This window comes from Mytilus californianus, unplaced genomic scaffold (genome assembly GCF_021869535.1).
Source record: "Mytilus californianus isolate M0D057914Y unplaced genomic scaffold, xbMytCali1.0.p SCAF_4, whole genome shotgun sequence".
NCBI lineage: Eukaryota > Metazoa > Mollusca > Bivalvia > Mytilida > Mytilidae > Mytilus > Mytilus californianus.
Genome location: NW_026262690.1, coordinates 13,880,733 through 13,901,178, shown reverse-complemented (window position 1 = coordinate 13,901,178; position 20,446 = coordinate 13,880,733). Strand labels below are relative to the sequence as shown.

Genomic DNA, 20,446 nt, shown 5'->3' with positions numbered 1-20,446 from the left:
TGAAGTAACATAACAAAATCATACATTTGTCATGTTTGTAGATATAAACTATCACAGGCTGGTTCAGTTTAGTTTTATATAGTAAACTTCAACTTGTCTGTGATGGATTTGTTAAAAATGCCAATAATGACTTACAAAGATTACCTGTTGCTCCACAGTTAAACTAATCCTAGACAAAGATTACCTGTTGCTCCACAGTTAAACTAATCCTAGACAAAGATTACCTGTTGCTCCACAGTTAAACTAATCCTAGACAAAGATGACCTGTTGCTCCACAGTTAAACTTATCCTAGACAAAGATTACCTGTTGCTCCACAGTTAAACTAATCCTAGACAAAGATTACCTGTTGCTCCACAGTTAAACTAATCCTAGACAAAGATTACCTGTTGCTCCACAGTTAAACTAATCCTAGACAAAGATTACCTGTTGCTCCACAGTTAAACTAATCCTAGACAAAGATTACCTGTTGCTCCACAGTTAAACTAATCCTAGACAAAGATTACCTGTTGCTCCACAGTTAAACTAATCCTAGACAAAGATTACCTGTTGCTCCACAGTTAAACTAATCCTAGACAAAGATTTATATGTTTCAGTGACTACTTGAAAAAAAGTTCAGATTTTTTGTAATGTTAATTTCTCTTTTATTATGCCGAGTAATAAGATAACTATATTTAGTATGTGCGTACAGTAATAAGATAACTATATTTAGTATGTGTGTACCTTGCAAGGTCCTCGTGCCTATCAGACATTTTTTATCTGACCTCGACCTCATTCCATGGATCAGTGAACAAGGTTAAGTTTTCGCGGTCAAGTCCATATATCAGATACTATAAGCAATAGGTCTACTATATTTGGTGTATGGAATGATTGTAAGCTGTGCATGTCCAACTGGCAGGTGTCATCTGAACTTGACCTCATTTTCATGGTTCAGTGGTTAAAGTTAAGTTTTTGTGTATTGGTCTTTTTCTAATACTATATGCAATAGGTCAACTATATTTAGTGTATGAAAATATTTTACGATGTACATGTCATGAATTATTGTAAGGTGTATTTGTTTGTCTGGCAGGTATCATCTGACCTTGACTTCATTTTCATGGTTCATTGGTCAATGTTAAGTTTTCATGGTTAAGTTTGTTTCTTAAGCAATAGGTCAACTATATTTAATGTAAAGATTGATTGAAGGGTGTTCATGTCTGTCTGGCATGGTTCATCTGACCTTGACCTCATTTACTTGGATCATGTTAAGTTTTTGTGATACTTGTAGGAAAGCTTTATATTTAGGACTATTAACATGAAATCAATGGTCAGTAAAGCAGGTGAGACATTTCAGCGTGTGCACTCTTGTTAAGATCTAAGTCAAGTCCCATTTTAATCATGATCAGTAGACTTGCTAAAGTTACATCACAGAACAATACAAAAAAGGTTACATCACAGAACAATACAACAAAAATTATTATATTTGAATATATTTATGGATATTTGACCAGTTGTTTGCACCTGCAGTAACATCATTTTTACAACCATGATTATGTTCATAATTTTTTATATTTTAGGATGAACTTACAGAGAAAAGTGTTAAACATGGCTTCAACAACACACAGATGTACAACATGGATGAGGTTAGTTTTAATCAGTCACATGGATGTCATGTGTATAGTATTTCATTGTCTTTCCAGTTGTACCAAGGACATCTTTACAATTCATGTGACTGATTACCTTCTGTCTCTGTTTTATTAGATAAATGAACTGGCATTTAAAGTCCAGTTGAACTATGACATACATATCACGATGAGAACATGTTGATGTGAAATGAAATCAATCCTGCTTATAACTAGACTAACATTCTGAGTCATGACTACATGTAGTTATAACTAGACTAACATTCTGAGTCATGACTAGTTCACAATAAGAAAAACTTTGGTTAAATGATACATTTATGATCCCATACCTGCCAAGTTTTCAAAATCTCCACTTTGGGTTTTAAGCAAAGTAGGACTAAATGCATTTCCTATATATGTCAAAAGTGATTTAATCTTATGTACTAGTGTATACATGTACATGCCTAAATGTCATTTTAACTCCTTTTAATGTCTGTTATGAGGTATTTAATGAATGAAATAGAGGATTTAAAGAGGTTGGTCAACATCTCCAATGGGAAAAATCCCCTTTAATCAGAATAATTGGCAGGTCTGTGATCTTCAGTCAGTAGTGTTGCATTATTTTTGAATACGATGAACAAATTCTGTAAATCCTGTGGCTGGCTAGTTACCCATGAAAATTGGTTTTACAGGGTAACAGTCTCAGAGTGGCCATTTTTATACGCCCGTCAAATTTTTGACGGGACGTATTATGGTATACAAATGTCGGCGTCCGTCCGTCTGTCTGTCCGTCTGTCTGTCTGTCCGTCTGTCTGTCCGGTGTTAACATGTCACACCATAACTTGAGAATGACTTATCCAAATTTCATGAAACTTAATATAGTTTCTTATGATGGTCAAACGATCTGTATACTTTTTGGTGAAAATAAGATTAAAACTTTTTGAGTTACGGGACTTAGTAACTAAAACAGGTGTATGTTTTTTTTCACATATCGCGCCGTATCTCAAAAACAATTTATGATTATTGCTTAAAACTTTACACACTTCTTAGTTATATTAATCTTAAGATCTGTATACTTTTTAGTGATGATTCAAAATTTTATTTTAGAGATATTGAGTATTTTGTTAAAAAAGGGGGAGGGGTTTTTCACATGTCGCGCCGTATCTCAAAAACAGTTTATGATTATTGCTTAAAACTTTACACACTTCTTAGTTATATTAACCTTAAGATCTGTATACTTTTTGGTGATGATTCAAAATTTTATTTTTGAGTTATTGAGTATTTTGTAAAAAAAGGGGGAGGGGTTTTTCACATGTCGCGCCGTATCTCAAAAACGATTTATGATTATTGCTTAAAATTTTACACACTTCTTAGTTATATTAATTTAAAGATCTGTATACTTTTTGGTTTTGATTCAAAATTTTATTTTTGAGATATTGATTTTTTTTTTTTTTTAAAAGGGGGGGTTTTTACATGTCGCGCCGTATCTCAAAAATGATTTATGATTATTGCTTAAAATTTTACCCACTTCTTAGTTATATTAATCTAAAGATCTGTATACTTTTTGGTTTTGATTCAAAATTTTATTTTTGAGATATTGAGTTTTTTGTAAAAAAAAAGGGGGTTTTTCGCATGTCACGCCGTATGTCAGAAACTATTTATGATTATTGCATATAAATTCACACACAAGACGACGGGCGTATCATGCGCTCATGGCGCAGCTGTTTATTGACAATGGGAATTACTCCTCCACTCTTTTTATGAATGCTTTGAAAAAAGCAAAGAAAAATAAGTAGTTGGTTGAAAAGGAACATGATATTTTTTACATAAAATTAATTTACATGTGGATTAAAAGTATCTCTATAAGATTTTTAATAATAAATTATACTTCAGTAATTGATTATTATTAGAGTTTGGTCGAGAAATTTCATTCTTTTGCTACAATATAAGCCTGACAGGTAAATTTACTATTCCAGATCTATTAAGTGTTAAAAAGAAATTGAATATGTCATCTGCTTTTGGGATCATAAAATTTCTGCTCCTTTAATTCAGCAAAGATTAATCTAATAAATGGTGCTATTTTGTTGCAGTATGGGTCAGCAAGAAGAGAGAACATCAGTGAAGAGAAGGTTTGTTTATAAACTGAAGAAAACAAACACACTTTATTATGAATTATGGATTCTCATATATACATGTATATGTATAACATACATCTCCTTTAGTCACATAAATGTATGAAAATTAATACTTTAAACAGTTTTAAGTTTATTTTTTAGAAGAAGCCAATCTAATACATTCTGAAAGTAGACATGGTAGACATTGGTCAATTTTTCTCAAGATACATATATAAAATTCTGTATTCATTGATAAATGTCACATAGATTAGTTCATTTACAATTTATTTTAAAAAAGGCAATATAAGGATTAAATACTTCCAATTATGTACAAAATTAGTATATGCTTGTTCCACTCTTGTTTAGATGTCAAACCAAATTCATCCAGTCTTTATTCTGTTTATTTTTTCAAACTTAAGAACGGACGTTATTCCTGCCATTTTTTTTGATTTTTTATGACCATGTTTTAATTCTAGTGTGACATTATGTATTTCTACACTACACAACTAAATAAAACATTTCCAATAATTATGTGATACATTAAGAATATTTATGAAACTTTTGATTTGAATACAATGTGTCATTGAATTTACCCAATACTTTTATTCATCTTGGTTGTGGATGTCCTTCTATACAAATATTTTGCAATAACATGTGACATTTTTTTTAATGTATTGATTAGATTTGAATAATTTATATATCAGAAATAGCATTGCTTATCTTACTTTGTAATAATTTACAGTTTGGATCAGAATTTATTGCTTTACTTAACAAGAAGAAAGAATTCAACACATTTCAAGATACCTCTAAAAAGAAACAACAGCCATCCAAAGATAATTTCTGGCCAGTAAGTTGCTTAAGTTACTCACATTATATTGTAGCTTGTGGAAACATTCGAGAAAATTCATTATGAAATAGCCAAAGAGTTTATTGATATAAAATCCTAAATTTAGATAGGAGACTATGCTGATGCATCAATTCTTATGATACTGAAGTTTTTCAAGGAAATATCAAGTCATATTATAATTTGTGAACCTACAGATAGAGATTACTATGAAATTACAAGTTATATTGAATTTTTTGTTTGTTTTCTTATGCATTGTTGTGAAGTTGTCACAAGAAGCATGTGCAGTCATGAATGTTGAATTCTATTGGAAAACAGAATATGATTTTGGAATGCCTCACGAGTGTTGTTACCCAATCAAAAGTACAGATTCTTATGAAACATCCATGTAATGTAACTATTTTAGCATACAGTGTACACAATCAAGTATATAGGTTAGGAGAAACAGTTAGGGGAACCAATCATTAATCAGATATATCATATTACTACTGGAGAGGTGTTTAATGCTTTAACTACCCATGAGAGTCTTGGATAGTCAGAAATAACTAAAATATTGACAAAGTCATTAAGTGAAATTATTCATGCTGAAAAAGAATAGTGTAAGGGGGTGCAATGATATTTTAAAACACTACTAAATGTTTATTGAATATATGCTTATACTAGTTTGAAGATAGTGTTTGAATATATATCAGACTCCTGCTGTCTGTTTGAAATATTTGTAATGTATTAAGATCTATGTTGAATGTGAACATTTACACTGATCTATAGCATTCTGAGATGGTCAGGAAAATATGATTTGTCTATGACTTCTTTCAGGCTGCAAAAAACAAGAGTGCAATGGAAGCATGGTTCAAAGATTTAGCTGGGAATAAACCTTTACATCAACTTGGTAAAAAGGTATGATGGGATACAGTACTTCCTTTCTCTCATAATGAGATATTTCATCAGAAAATATCCAACAACCCTTTTAAACCAACACAATTTCTTTAGTAATTTTGCATACATCAAATGTACAAACAAGTCCAAGGCAACCATAAATGACCCACGGTCTATGTCCAAAGAGAAAATTTCCTTTCCTACATTCCAACATTCAATTTAGTTGAATTATTAATAACCCTGGTAAATTCTCTACTTTTGAATTTAATATAACATCAGTATATAGTAAGAATTAAATATTATTTGAAAAACAAGAGCTAATCATTTTGTTTTGTCTATATTTAACAGTGATTGGGTAGGTCCAGCACCATGCGCAATATGCACATTTTGACCAAAAATGGCGCATAGAGTGACAAATGTCAGCGCCAGTCTGGCACACAGTATTTTCACTTCATATTTAAATGTTTAGATATGGTAAAATGTATTTCTGATTGTGTTTCGTGTCGACATATTTGTGTTCAAAACAGTGTTGTAAATATTGTATTTAAGGCGATGGTACTTATAAATATCGCCTGGTTTGGGAGAAGTTATGGCCCTGTTTACTGTATGATGGCAGCAAAATGTACTGCAAATCTTGCCAAAAAGCTGGCAAGAAAAATACCGTGACATTAGGCTGCACAACATTTAAAACTAGTACAATCCTGATCTCAGCATTTCCTTAATCATGATTCTGTTCATTGAAGTGGTGTTGGTCTTGGTCATATGTTGTTCAGATCTATAGTTTTTATTATAAGTCATAAAGTGTTTATCTCTGAGTGATGTTACGTATCATGAACACATAAGATGTCAGTCTTAGTCACATAAATCACCATGAACTAAATAAACATTTATTCACTGAAACTATAAAAGCACAGGAACAATATCAATTAGAATCATACAGGTTAGTACCTCTTTGCTGAAACATACAATATTTTATTTTTCTTGTTATAAATGAATGGCCCATTCATTTGACAACATGGCTCATTAATTCTAAAAATGGCCAATTGAAATTTTTTGGGGGGGCCTGGGCCCATACAGAAAAAATCTTTCCAGATCACTGATTTATTTACAAGTTATAGAATGAGCACAAGTCAAGAATGATTAGAGCTTTTGGAAGAATCAATCATACTGTGATTGAATATTATTGCTATGAACATCTTATTTCAATTATCATGTATAATAATAGAGTGTTGTTTTGTAGGTGCCAACTTTTAACAAAAAAGAAGAGATTTTCTCTACACTGTGTGAATACAACATACCCAATTATAAATGTGCCTGGTTTATAAAAATGACAGGAGCTTACAACCTTGCCATGCAGGAAAATAAAACAAAAAAGAGGCAGGCAGTTGACCAGTCTGTTGGTAAGGAAGCCATGTTTGAATTTGCATTAACATGTATCTAAACAGTTTAATCAAACACTGTAGAATTGAGAATGGAAACTGGGAATGTATCAAAAGAGACAACAACCCGACCAAAGAGTAGAAAACAGCACAAGGCCACCAATGAGTCTTCAACGCAGCGAGAAAATCAAACACCCAGAGGCGGGCTCCCAACTGGCCCCTAAACAATAATGTATACTAGTCCAGCAAAATGGAGACCACACTAAACTCCTAAGCATACAAATGAACCAAAATTATAAAAAAACAAAATCTGTATATCAACAAAACAATTGTGTCTGAAACACATGATAATAAGCTATGTATGTCAGCCCTGATGTCATTCTATAATCAGGTTTCATATCCTAGGTAACTCTGTGGGTCTGATTTGGGAAACTTTAGAGGGAATCAGATGTCAAAGAATCTGCATATACCAATACACTTTGTTCTTAATTTAATATACACAGCATGATGTTTCACAATTGGTGAAATAAGAATTGTTATTATGCAGTTTAATTCAAGTAGTTTGAATATTATATTAATTGTATGGTATAAAGTAGAAAGATTGTTCCACAAAGAATTCTTTGTTTAAAATTTTGTTGATTAACTGATCATTGTGATGAAATATCTGAGACTGTTCTATTTTGTATTTAGAATGGTCCCATTCCATGATGAAATATCTTAATGACCAGCTACAGAAAATAAACGAGCCTCACCACAGTGCTCCTGGTGGACCAACATCAGGGTTTCTAACAGTCCAGTCAGTACAACCAGCTTATAAAGTGGACCAAGATTTAGCACAGAAACAGTGGCAGTTTGGTTGTAAATTAGCCAGGCATTTGTGTGATGTAAATATGTGCAATTGAATAAATGGATTACAACTGATAGATGTAATGTTACAATAAAGAGATAATGTTTGATTGCCAAAGAAACAACTATCTACCAATAAAACAAGGATGTAAAAAAATACAAATCACTGTACTACCTTCAGCAATGAGCAAAACCTATACCTTACAATTTTTTTGTGATGTTTTAAAAAATTGCATTTATATTTTGATAGCATTATATTTGTATGCAGTGTTTCCTGAAATCATAATAATCAATCGTACATTTTTTTACCATTCAACATTTGCAATGATAAATGCATGCAGAATTTTTTTAATTTACAGTAAATCCCAATATTTTGTTAGTTTTAATATAGAAAGAAATAATAGAAATCATTAGGGTCATTTAAAAATCATGTATAGACAACACCATGGTCAAAATAAAATAGACAGACAAAAATCAGCCATAAACACAAAAGTAAAAAAAATAATGTGGAAAAAGATGAACAGTAATTCACAAAACTTTAATTGAAATAAGAACAGGCAAAATGAACAACAATAGGCCACAGGAAATAAAAACAAAATGTAAAGATTTGATTTTTTTCAACACATAAGAACTGTTTTGCATGTGAATGGTACCTTTGATACATTTGTGTATAACATAAGAATTATTTTATATTTATAGGAAGGATTACTAGACAGACATGAATTTCTGACCTGGATAATTGACAGTCTTGAGAAACTAAAACAACCTGATGACACAGTTATAAAAATGATCCTCACACAAGTGTTAGAGGTAATATCTCATTATTCAGTGTCTGATCCTTACACAAGTGTTAGAGGTAATATCTCATTATTCAGTGTCTGATCCTTACACAAGTGTTAGAGGTAATATCTCATTAGTCAGTGTCTGATCCTTACACAAGTGTTAGAGGTAATAACTCATAGTCAGTGTCTGATCCTTACGCAAGTGTTAGAGGTAATATCTCATTAGTCAGTGTCTGATCTTTACACAAGTGTTAGAGGTAATATCTCATTAGTCAGTGTCTGATCCTTACACAAGTGTTAGAGGTAATATCTCATAGTCAGTGTCTGATCCTTACACAAGTGTTAGAGGTAAAATCTCATTATTCAGTGTCTGAGAAAATGATCCTTACACAAGAGATAGAGGTAATATCTCATTCTTCAGTGTCTGATCCTTACACAAGTGTTAGAGGTAATATCTCATTATTCAGTGTCTGATCCTTACCCAAGTGTTAGAGGTAATAACTCATTATTCAGTGTCTTGAGAAAATGATATTTACACAAGGGTTAGAGGTAATATCTCATTATTCAGTGTCTGAGAAAATGATACTTACACAAGGGTTAGAGGTAATATCTCATTATTCAGTGTCTGAGAAAATGATCCTTACACAAGTGTTAGATGTAATATCTCATTCTCTTCAGTGTCTGAGAAAATGATACTTACACAAGTGTTAGAGGTAATATTTCATTATTCAGTGTCTGATCCTTACACAAGTGTTAGAGGTAATATCTCATTAGTCAGTGTCTGATCCTTACACAAGTGTTAGAGGTAATATCTCATTAGTCAGTGTCTGATCCTTACACAAGTGTTAGAGGTAATATCTCATAGTCAGTGTCTGATCCTTACACAAGTGTTAGAGGTAAAATCTCATTATTCAGTGTCTGAGAAAAATGATCCTTACACAAGAGATAGAGGTAATATCTCATTCTTCAGTGTCTGATCCTTACACAAGTGTTAGAGGTAATATCTCATTATTCAGTGTCTGAACCTTACCCAAGTGTTAGAGGTAATAACTCATTATTCAGTGTCTTGAGAAAATGATATTTACACAAGGGTTAGAGGTAATATCTCATTATTCAGTGTCTGAGAAAATGATACTTACACAAGGGTTAGAGGTAATATCTCATTATTCAGTGTCTGAGAAAATGATCCTTACACAAGTGTTAGATGTAATATCTCATTCTCTTCAGTGTCTGAGAAAATGATACTTACACAAGTGTTAGAGGTAATATTTCATTATTCAGTGTCTGATAAAATAATCCTGACACAATTGTTAGAGGTAATAATATCTCATTATTCAGGGTCTGATCCTTACACAAGTGTTAGAGGTAATATCTCATTCTTCAGTGTCTGAGAAAATGATACTTACACAAGGGTTAGAGGTAATATCTCATTATTCAATGTCTGAGAAAATGATCCTTGCACACGGGTTAGAGGTAATATCTCAATATTCAGTGTCTTGAGAAAATGATATTTACACAAGGGTTAGGGGTAATATCTCATTATTCAGTGTCTGAGAAAATGATACTTACACAAGGGTTAGAGGTAATATCTCATTATTTAGTGTCTGAGAAAATGATCCTTACACAAGGGTTAAAGGTAATAATATCTCATTATTTAGTGTCTGAGAAAATGATCCTTACACAATTGTTAGAGGTAATAATATCTCATTATTCAGTGTCTGAGAAAATGTTCCTGACACAAGTGTTAGAGGTAATATCTCATTATTCAATGTCTGAGAAAATGTTTCACTATATTGATGGTCTAAAAAATTTAATGAAACAACATTCATACAGTATTTTTTCAATAGACACATTTTTTTTTAGTATTTGACAAAAAAATTCAAATCTGATATTATTGAAATTGAAAATAATACATTTTAGCTATTACCAGAACAATGGGCTTATTTCAGAAAAAAATGCAGATTTTATGTGATTAAAAAAATGCTTGGAAATTGTTTTGATAAATTGTTTTCTTTATTTTTCAGTATTTAGATGAGATAACAATGTCAGTGCTACTGTCCAGGAAGTTAGCACATTACTCCTGTAAAAAGATTGCCACACTGTGTAGTGAATCTGAGTTGTCAGTTCCTAGAACAGATTCACCTATGTTGACTGCCAATGGACAAGGGTATATTCAAAATCATGTTAATAGAGTGTAGTTTTACATCAAGGAAACTCATTCAAGAAAGGCTTTTGAACATGTAATGAGAGTCTTGTACACAATTAATAAAATCAACATGTGCAGTTTTTCGCTTATCTGAGAATTAGCTGGAAATCTGGAGATATTTCCTAAAACAATAATTTCTGTGGCTCAAAATTCATTCACAAATGATCAAATGATGCTGAAATTTATCGTGCAAACTTAACATGTCATAAATCCATTAAATAATGCTTGTAATTATAAAATCCCATTTTCAGTATTTAGCAGTTCAAAAAAGAATGGTACAAATTCACATGATGTACAAGAAGATAAAAAAAAAAAGAGGGAATTGTTTATACTCTAAATGGAATGTGACTGCATCTGTGGACTCTTGGTAGTGTGTTAATCTCTAGTGCCTGAGGCCGTGGGTTTTAACCCCGTCCAGATCAAACTAAAGACTGTAAAATTGGTATTTTCTGCTCCGCTAAGCACGAAGCATTAAGGAGTAAGAGCAAAGACAGGTCAGCTCTGAGTAAGAATAATATGTCCGGATAGAGTGATATGTCATCTTGTGGACTGTTACCTTGTGAACTAGCATGTTAAAAATCCATCTCCTTGTGTCAGTCTAGCTCAAAGCAGGGTTCATATTCATATTTCACTAACATATTTTCGACCTGCATTTAATTTGCCACTGGACATTAAACAGCCATCCATCAATCAAATGGAGTGAGACTGGGTGCATCCACTGTTATGCATGCATCACCAACCATGCAAATCAGTCCAATTGTCACAATCAGGGAATAGGACACAGTTGATAAATTCAAAGATCAAATGACAAATTCTGTGAAATGAGAGTTAGTCAGTTCTAGGATAGAGACACATCATAAATGTAAGATTTTGTTAAAAATTGTAGATATTGTCACAGTAATTTTCTCTGATAAATTAATTATATTTATAATTTCAATTGATAAGACTTGTATTTCAGGATGACTTCAGCCAATAATGGACAGATACTTCCACAACCAAATCCTCTAAATGCTGTATTCCAGCAGTATATCAACTGTCCACAGCACCGTGGCATCGTACTCAGTCTCAGTGCTATTATACAATATATTGCTCTACTCTGTCCCACTGCTTTGGTTTGGAATAACCTCGGGGAGGGACGTAGTACCCATATCATGTGTGCCTCCCCATTAGACTTGTTACCTTGTCCCCCATCAGCTCTTCCAATGCCAGATAATCCACAGCGTTCACAGATAAGGGCCCAGTTAAGGACATCAGAAAACCAGATCAGGGTACGAGGAAGAGGTGCAGAAATGAAATGGTCATCTGATAAATGTCAACAATCCACTAGGGGTAAGAAATGATAACTGAAATGGTCATCTGATAAATGTCAACAATCCACTAGGGGTAAGAAATGATAACTTTGTATCAGAAATGAAATGGTCATCTGATCAATGTCAACAATCCACTAGGGGTATGAAATGATAACTTTATATCAGAAATGAAATGGTCATCTGATCAATATCAACAATCTACTAGGGGTAAGAAATGATAACTTTATATCAGAAATGAAATGGTCATCTGATCAATATCAACAATCCACTAGGGGTAAGAAATGATAACTTTGTATCAGAAATGAAATGGTCATCTGATCAATGTCAACAATCCACTAGGGGTATGAAATAATAACTTTGTATCAGAAATGAAATGGTCATCTGATCAATATCAACAATCCACTAGGGGTAAGAAATGATAACTTTATATCAGAAATGAAATGGTCATCTGATCAATATCAACAATCCACTAGGGGTAAGAAATGATAACTTTATATCAGAAATGAAATGGTCATCTGATCAATATCAACAATCCACTAGGGGTAAGAAATGATAAAAAAACTTTATATCAGAAATAAAATGGTCATCTGATAAATGTCAACAATCCACTAGGGGTAAGAAATGATAACTTTGGTGTAAAAAGATACTGTGCTCGCTTTGTCTTGTTGCTTCTCTACTTTGTCAAGTAGATTTTATTTTGTCAGTCTGTAATATGAAATAAGCTGCTGAAATAGGTTTCTACCAAAATTAATATTATATGAATAAAAGGGTATATGGTATATAGATTAATTAGACAGCAACCCTATAAATCATTGTACTTATATTTTTCTATTGTACAATGTAAATGTGCACTATCACTTAATAGAAGGTTTTACTACTATATCAGTTATCTAGGTTTGAAAAGTGTGTAGATTATAGAAAGAAAGACTAGAAACAATTTGATAAAATTCTCTTACAATTTTAATTTTAATAATTTTTTAAGTGAAGCCAATTTTGTCACAATCCAAAATTATATTAATTTACATGAGAAGTTGAGATTTTGTCACAAGATTGACAATAACAAACTTTGTTGAAGGCAGTAAGAAGACCTATAGTTGTTAAATCCATGTCATTTGAACTCTGGTGGATAATTGTCTCATTTGCAATCCTTATTTTTATATTCATTTGGATTTCAGGATGTGTGTATATTTGTGGTATGGACAAAAATGTATTTACTTTGAATCTTTATTGTTTCTGTTGATTTGTTCTGCTTTTTACATTATTTTTTTCATAGTTTTTTGCAGTGTTTGATACTTTTGAATTAGTTAAAGTTATTTCTACAGATATTTGAATGTTTAGAAAGTTGTAGGACAACATTTTGATCCTTTGAAATTATATGTACAGATGCTTTCCCTTAACTTACAACTGCATATGACAACTTTTTAATTGACAAAGTATTTACATAGGAAGAAGAGTTGAATAATCTTATTTTATTTTGCTTTTTTTACGACCGCAAACAAATTTTTGGGTCATATTATGCTATCATGTCGTCAGCTTCGTTTTCTGCGTCGTCGTCGTCGACCAAAGACATTTGGTTTCCGGACAATAACTTTAGATTATGTGTATGGATCTCTATGAAATTTAAGCAAAAGGTTCAATACCACAAAAGGAAGGTTGGGATTGTTTTTGGGGGTGATGGTCCCAACCGTTTAGGAATTAGGGGCCCAAAACAAGCATTTTTCTAGTTTCAGGACAATAACTTGTGTTTAAGTATTGTGATTGCTCTGAAATTGTACCACAAGGTTCAATACCACAAGTAGAAGGTTGGGATTCATTTTGGGGGTAGTTGTCCAAACTGTTCAGGAATTAGGGGCCAAAAAATTGTCTAAAACAAGCATTTTTTTATTTTTCAGGCAATAACTTGTGTTTTTCGAATGGGGGGGGGGGGGGGGGGGGGGGGGCAATTTTTTTTCCTCTCAAGATTTAAGAAATTAAAAAGAAGATTTCTTCAAATATTATTTTTTTTGGAAAAGTGGGGGGGGGGGGGGTGGGCAAAAGGGTCTCAAACAAGCATTTTTCTGCGCAACAGCACAGTGTATTGCACAAAAGCAAGAAACCTTCAATTGAATATAAATTCAAATCATATAACCAATTTCAAGTTCTTTAACTACATTTATTCTGTGTCAGAAACTTATAAAATGTCAAATATTTAATTACAATCCAAATTCAGACCTGTATCAAGCTTGAATATTGTTTGCCCCAACTGTTCAGGGTTGGACCTCTGCGGTCGTATCCAGCTGCGCTATGTGAAGCAGTTTATTTATTGATGCTGTAAAAAATATTAAAAAAGATATTTTACCTTCAGGTCATACTATTGCCAAAGTATTAGATGTTCTGGATACCTTGGACAGACATAACTTCCACAAAGTACAAACTGACAGCTCCTTAGACACACTGTATGATCAAATATTTACTGCAAACTTACACAAAGATGGAAATGAGGTAAAAATGATATTTTCTTTATGTATAATGTGACAATTATTTAGGATGATTTATAATACGAAGGAAGAATGTATTTGATTTCCAGTAGTCTTTAAGCATCAAATATGACATTAGAATTTTCAATTTAATGTTATTGTTGTAACAGATGTAGAACTGCCATGTACACTCAACTATAAGTTTACAAATATATACTAAAGAATACATGTTCTGTTGCTTCATTTATATATTTTGGGTATTAATTTTCAAGGATTTGGGAGAAAACAAATTTCGTGGTTATCTTGTATCTAGGATTTGCAGTGGTCAGCACACTTGCCTATAGAACAGAGGTCAGCACACTTGCCTATAGAACTTGTGTTCTTCGTTGAACATTTAATTTTATGGTTAACCTATACCCATGAAATCTGCAAAGAATGCCCAACAAATATTAATGAATCCACAGTAGAATTATTTAGTTACATTAAATATAAATACTTTTCAGACATTTGGTAGTCTAGAACCAATAATAAATCTTCTGATTGACTGGGCTGTCAGTACACAAAGGAGTGGGAACTATAGGGCTGTTGTCGTAGCTAAACTGATGGAGAAATTACAGAATGAACTCAGGAGTGAGGTATGTTTAGTGTTCTGCCCAGGACAATATTTTATAGCTCTGTGTTTACAGACGCTGAATTGATGGAGAATTTACAGAATAAACCCAGGAGTATGTTCAATGTTCTCCCCAGGACAATATTTTATAGCTCTGTGTTAACAGATGTTAAATTGATAGAGAATTAACAGAATAAACCCAGGAGTATGTTCAATGTTCTCCCTAGGACAGTATTTTATAGCTTTGTGTTAACAGATGCTAAATTGATAGAGAATTTACAGAATAAACCCAGGAGTATGTTCAATGTTCTCCCCAGGACAATATTTTATAGCTATGTGGTAAAGCATGTGACTCCCCCTATTCATGTCTAGGGATGCAGTGTCAGGTCTGATGTAATAATGTTGTTTGTGCATAATTGAGTTATGCACTAAATTGTAAACGTGTGTTTATTCCAAATTTCTCTTTATCTACTTACTGACAAGAAAGCGTAAAGGGAGACACTAGTGCTCTCTACCAATTTGGCCAGAATGTTTCGAAAAATCAGTCTATTTTTAACTAGAATTAGGTTGATAGCTGTGGGAGTTTCACTTCAATAATGTCATAGCCCAATTGTTTCATAAAGGCTTAAGATTTATTTACTTTTTCATAGAGGTCTAGATTGATTTGATTTTGATTTTTGGTGTTTTAACGCCACTTTTAAGCACCGCTTTTGGGCTATTTCGTGGCGGCCAGTTTTTATTGGTGGAGGAAGCCGGAGTGCCCGGAGAAAACCACCGACCTTCGATAGGAAAACTGACAATCCTAGTCAATTAAGATTGGAGTCGAGTGCACCCGCACGAGCGGGGTTCGAACTCACAACCTCAGTGTTGACTGGCTAGTGATTACAGTAGTAACTACTTAGACCACTCGGCCACCGAGGCCCCTAGGTCTAGATTGAGAAAGTTTGGAATGGGATTATTAATTTTGGTCATTTTCCAGGGCCAAATAAGCCCCAAAATGTACTTTCTACTTTGAATATAAAGATTCTAAAAAATATAGTTAAAATATTTATATATGTAATGCAGTTTTCAAGCTCATGCGGGTAAATGGGCGATAAAATACCACATAACTTACATAAAATGACGTTATTGTATCCCACATAATATATGCCCACAGTTTCTTGTGCTATACACTTATCCAAGATTTATTTTCATATGGACATTTTCAGATGCATAATGTCATACTTTAAATATCAGTCTTTCCTTGGACTAGCTTTTTATTAGTAAGATTTTTGTATTGTAGAAATATGGTGAATCTGACATGTTAACTGATAAGGATTCAGTAGCATCAGATACTTTAGTTCCCATGGAAACACCTGTCTTTCAGAATATTCTGTTCCAGTTTCTGGATGAAAGAGCATCTTGTTTAGGTAAGTAATTACACAGAGGGTCCCACTTGATTGAATAAGTAAATATTGAAGCAATTTTAGAAGTTATTTGGGGTTTCACCCGAACATAGCTTATACCTATATATGGAAGGCAGAAATTTTACTCATCACCTCTACTTCAACTCGTTTTTGTACATATGCATGAGTGGGTTACTTTGTACTAAAATTTTTACCATAACTTTTTATGTTTAAAGTTTTCTGCCTTGTACAAGACCCATCTTGTGGTAGTTATGAATAATACAGCCAAGTTTAATTATCCAACTCCAATGGGTTTAAAGTCGAAGAGAGATGAAACAATTTTCTGCTGACATATGAACAAGCTCATTTATATAGGCCCCACCCATTCTGGCATGATCCATTGACTGAAACTTATGCATAGTTTACATGATAAAGTTTGTGATAAGGTAAGTTTCAGGGGAACCACTAATGGTAATTCAAAAATATTTACTATGCAGTTGTATTAGCATGGATAGGTGTTGTATGATTACCAAGATTTAATAGAAACAAAATTCAACTGGTCAAAGACAACAACGAATTGAGCATTGAGGAGCTTTACTTGGATTAACATTCACATTGAAATAGATTTACACAAGTGAGTTTGCCGCAATGCAGATGAGTCTGTAGCAGCATAATGAGTTAAAGATGTGTTGCTATTTTGCTACAGCAGGGTCTTTCACTAAAGGAGATAAAATCTTTTAAAATTTAACACAAAGATCATTTCATATTTTGAGCATATTAACAGTGTATTCAATATTCTTAGTGTATCATTAAAAATAGTAAGGAAAATCATTCTGTTAATCTGATTGAAAATGTATAAAACTTATTTATTGTTTCAGATGAGAATCCAAATGAGGAAAACAAACAAGGATTTGCTAATTTGATAATGTTATTTTGTGAGCTGATTCGCCATGATGTATTTTCCCATGATTCTTACATGTGCACTTTGATATCACGAGGAGATCTATCGTCGTCACCTGACCTTATGTCGTCTATGACAGAAAGTATAGATTTATCCAGTATTAAAAGTCAAAATGAAAGTATCAGGAATGAGGTAAACATATATTATTTTAATTTTATAATCTTAGCAGTATTTGGGCTAGGTCATCTTATGTAAATGATTGTTTGATTGATTGATTGTTGCTTGGGTAATGTCCAGTGGCTAAAGTAAATGAAGGCCATATAAAATGTATATAGATAAAATGATTTTGATATTTAGATTTTGAGAAACCAATTTAAAGTTAAAGAATCATGTGATGTTTTATTGATGTAAATTGTGAATTATTCATTTTGTTTGGCGGTGATAATAAACAACTTTTCTTCTTAATAAAGGTTGAGACAATAGATAATTACCTGAGTCTTTTTGAAAAGGTAAATAGTAATAAAATTTGTTTATTAAAAAGTCACTTATTGATTGCAAAAAATCAATTCATACACAATATGTACATTAAAACCATATCCAGCCAAAGTTTGAATTAAGAAACTCTAAAACTTCTTCATAGCTACCATCAAAATGCACATTTTCAAATTAACATGTAAAAATTTGAAAAATGTACATTTTTCACTAACATATTTAACATGAAGCACTTAAAGAAAATTACAGAACTTTCCAATAACTATGAAATGAAATAAAGCTATAAATACCTATGAAAACTTAACCAAAAATACAGATATATACAAGAACCATTTCAAAGATATTATTATTGACATAACTTATGTGTCTGTCCAATGTCAGGAACCTCGTCAGTAGTTGTATGTCATGACTTGTTAAGGACATAAATTATGTCTGTCCAATGTCACGAACCTCGTCAGTAGTTGTTGTATGTCATGTTTTGTTAGTGACATAAGTTATGTGTCTGTCCAATGTCAGGAACCTCTTCAGTAGTTGTTGTATGTCATATCTTTTTAGTGACATAATTTATGTGTCTCTCCAATGTCAAGAACATCGTCAGTAGTTATTGTATGTCATATATTGTTAGTGACATAAGTAATGTGTCTGTCCAATGTCAGGAACCTCATCAGTAGTTGTTGTATGTCATGTCTTGTTATTGACATAAGTTATGTGTCTGTCCAATGTCAGGAACCTCGTCAGTAGTTGTTGTATGTCATATCTTGTTATTGACATAAGTTATATATCTGTCCAATGTCAGGAACCTCGTCAGTAGTTGTCATATGTCATATCTTGTTAGTGACATAAGTTAGTGTCTGTCCAATGTCAGGAACCTGGTCAGTAGTTGTATGTCATGTATTGTTAGTGACATAAATTATGTGTCTGTCCAATGTCAGAAACCTCGTCAGTAGTTGTTGTATGTGATATCTTGTTAGTGATATAAGTTATGTGTCTGTCCAATGTCAGGAACCTGGTCAGTATTTGTATGTTATGTCTTGTTAGTGACATAAATAATGTGTCTGTCCAATGTCAGGGACCTCGTCAGTAGTTGTTGTATGTCATGTCTTGTTAGTGACATAAGTTATGTGTCTGTCCAATGTCAGGAACCTCTTCAGTAGTTGTTGTATGTCATGTCTTGTTAGTGACATAAGTTATGTGTCTGTCCAATGTCAGGAACCTAGTCAGTAGTTGTTGTATGTCATATCTTGTTAGTGACATAAGTTATGTGTCTGTCCAATGTCAGGAACCTGGTCAGTAGTTATTGTATGTCATATATTGTTATTGACATAAGTTATGTGTCTGTCTAATGTCAGGAACCTGGTCAGTAGTTGTATGTCATATCTTGTTATTGACATAAGTTATGCGTCTGTCCAATGTCAGGAACCTCGTCAGTAGTTATTGTATGTCATATCTTGTTAGTGACATAAGTAATGTGTCTGTCCAATGTCAGGAACCTCGTCAGTAGTTGTTGTATGTCATATCTTGTTAGTGACATAAGTTAGTGTCTGTCCAATGTCAGGAACCTAGTCAGTATTTGTTGTATGTCATATCTTGTTAGTGACATAAGTAATGTGTCTGTCCAATGTCAGGAACCTCGTCAGTAGTTATATTTATGTCATATCTTGTTAGTGACATAAGTTATGTGTCTGTCCAATGTCAGGAACCTCGTCAGTAGTTGTTGTATGTCATGTCTTGTTAGTGACATAAGTTATGTGTCTGTCCAATGTCAGGAACTTGTCAGTAGTTGTTGTATGTCATGTCTTGTTAGTGACATAAGTTATGTGTCTGTCCAATGTCAGGAACCTGGTCAGTAGTTGTTGTATGTCATATCTTGTTAGTGACATAAGTTATGTGTCTGTCTAATGTCAGGAACCTGGTCAGTATTTGTTGTATGTCATATCTTGTTAGTGACATAAGTTATGTGTCTGTCCAATGTCAGGAACCTCGTCAGTAGTTATTGTATGTCATATCTTGTTAGTGACATAAGTTATGTGTCTGTCTAATGTCAGGAACCTAGTCAGTAGTTGTTGTATGTCATAACTTGTTAGTGACATAAGTTAGTGTCTGTCCAATGTCAGGAACCTCGTCAGTAGTTATTGTATGTCATATCTTGTTAGTGACATAAGTTATGTGTCTGTCTAATGTCAGGAACCTAGTCAGTAGTTGTTGTATGTCATATCTTGTTAGTGACATAAGTTAGTGTCTGTCCAATGTCAGGAAGCTAGTCAGTAGTTGTTGTATGTCATATCTTGTTAGTGACATAAGTTAGTGTCTGTCCAATGTCAGGAACCTAGTCAGTATTTGTTGTATGTCATATCGTGTTAGTGACATAAGTTATGTGTCTGTCCAATGTCAGGAACCTCGTCAGTAGTTATTGTATGTCATATCTTGTTAGTGACATAAGTTATGTGTCTGTCCAATGTCAGGAACCTAGTCAGTAGTTGTTGTATGTCATATCTTGTTAGTGACATAAGTTAGTGTCTGTCCAATGTCAGGAACCTCTTCAGTAGTTGTTGTATGTCATGTCTTGTTAGTGACATAAGTTATGTGTCTGTCTAATGTCAGGAACCTAGTCAGTAGTTGTTGTATGTCATATCTTGTTAGTGACAT

The 20,446-nt window shown here is 32.9% G+C and overlaps 1 protein-coding gene across 50 annotated transcripts in view; it reads left to right on the top strand.

The window, feature by feature from the left end:
* The window catches only part of LOC127737498 (mediator of RNA polymerase II transcription subunit 12-like protein), a 78,011-nt gene that overhangs the window by 4,134 nt on the left and 53,431 nt on the right, over nt 1-20,446 (top strand). For all 50 annotated transcript variants that reach the window (XM_052248285.1, XM_052248284.1, XM_052248282.1 and 47 more), the window contains exons 2-15: nt 1,555-1,620; nt 3,690-3,728; nt 4,456-4,560; nt 5,374-5,454; nt 6,674-6,833; nt 7,503-7,696; nt 8,358-8,468; nt 10,465-10,607; nt 11,605-11,975; nt 14,301-14,437; nt 14,916-15,047; nt 16,305-16,431; nt 17,286-17,500; nt 17,779-17,817. In XM_052248285.1, the coding sequence (XP_052104245.1) occupies nt 1,555-1,620; nt 3,690-3,728; nt 4,456-4,560; nt 5,374-5,454; nt 6,674-6,833; nt 7,503-7,696; nt 8,358-8,468; nt 10,465-10,607; nt 11,605-11,975; nt 14,301-14,437; nt 14,916-15,047; nt 16,305-16,431; nt 17,286-17,500; nt 17,779-17,817 (1,920 nt within the window). The remainder of the gene's footprint in view (nt 1-1,554; nt 1,621-3,689; nt 3,729-4,455; nt 4,561-5,373; nt 5,455-6,673; nt 6,834-7,502; nt 7,697-8,357; nt 8,469-10,464; nt 10,608-11,604; nt 11,976-14,300; nt 14,438-14,915; nt 15,048-16,304; nt 16,432-17,285; nt 17,501-17,778; nt 17,818-20,446) is intronic.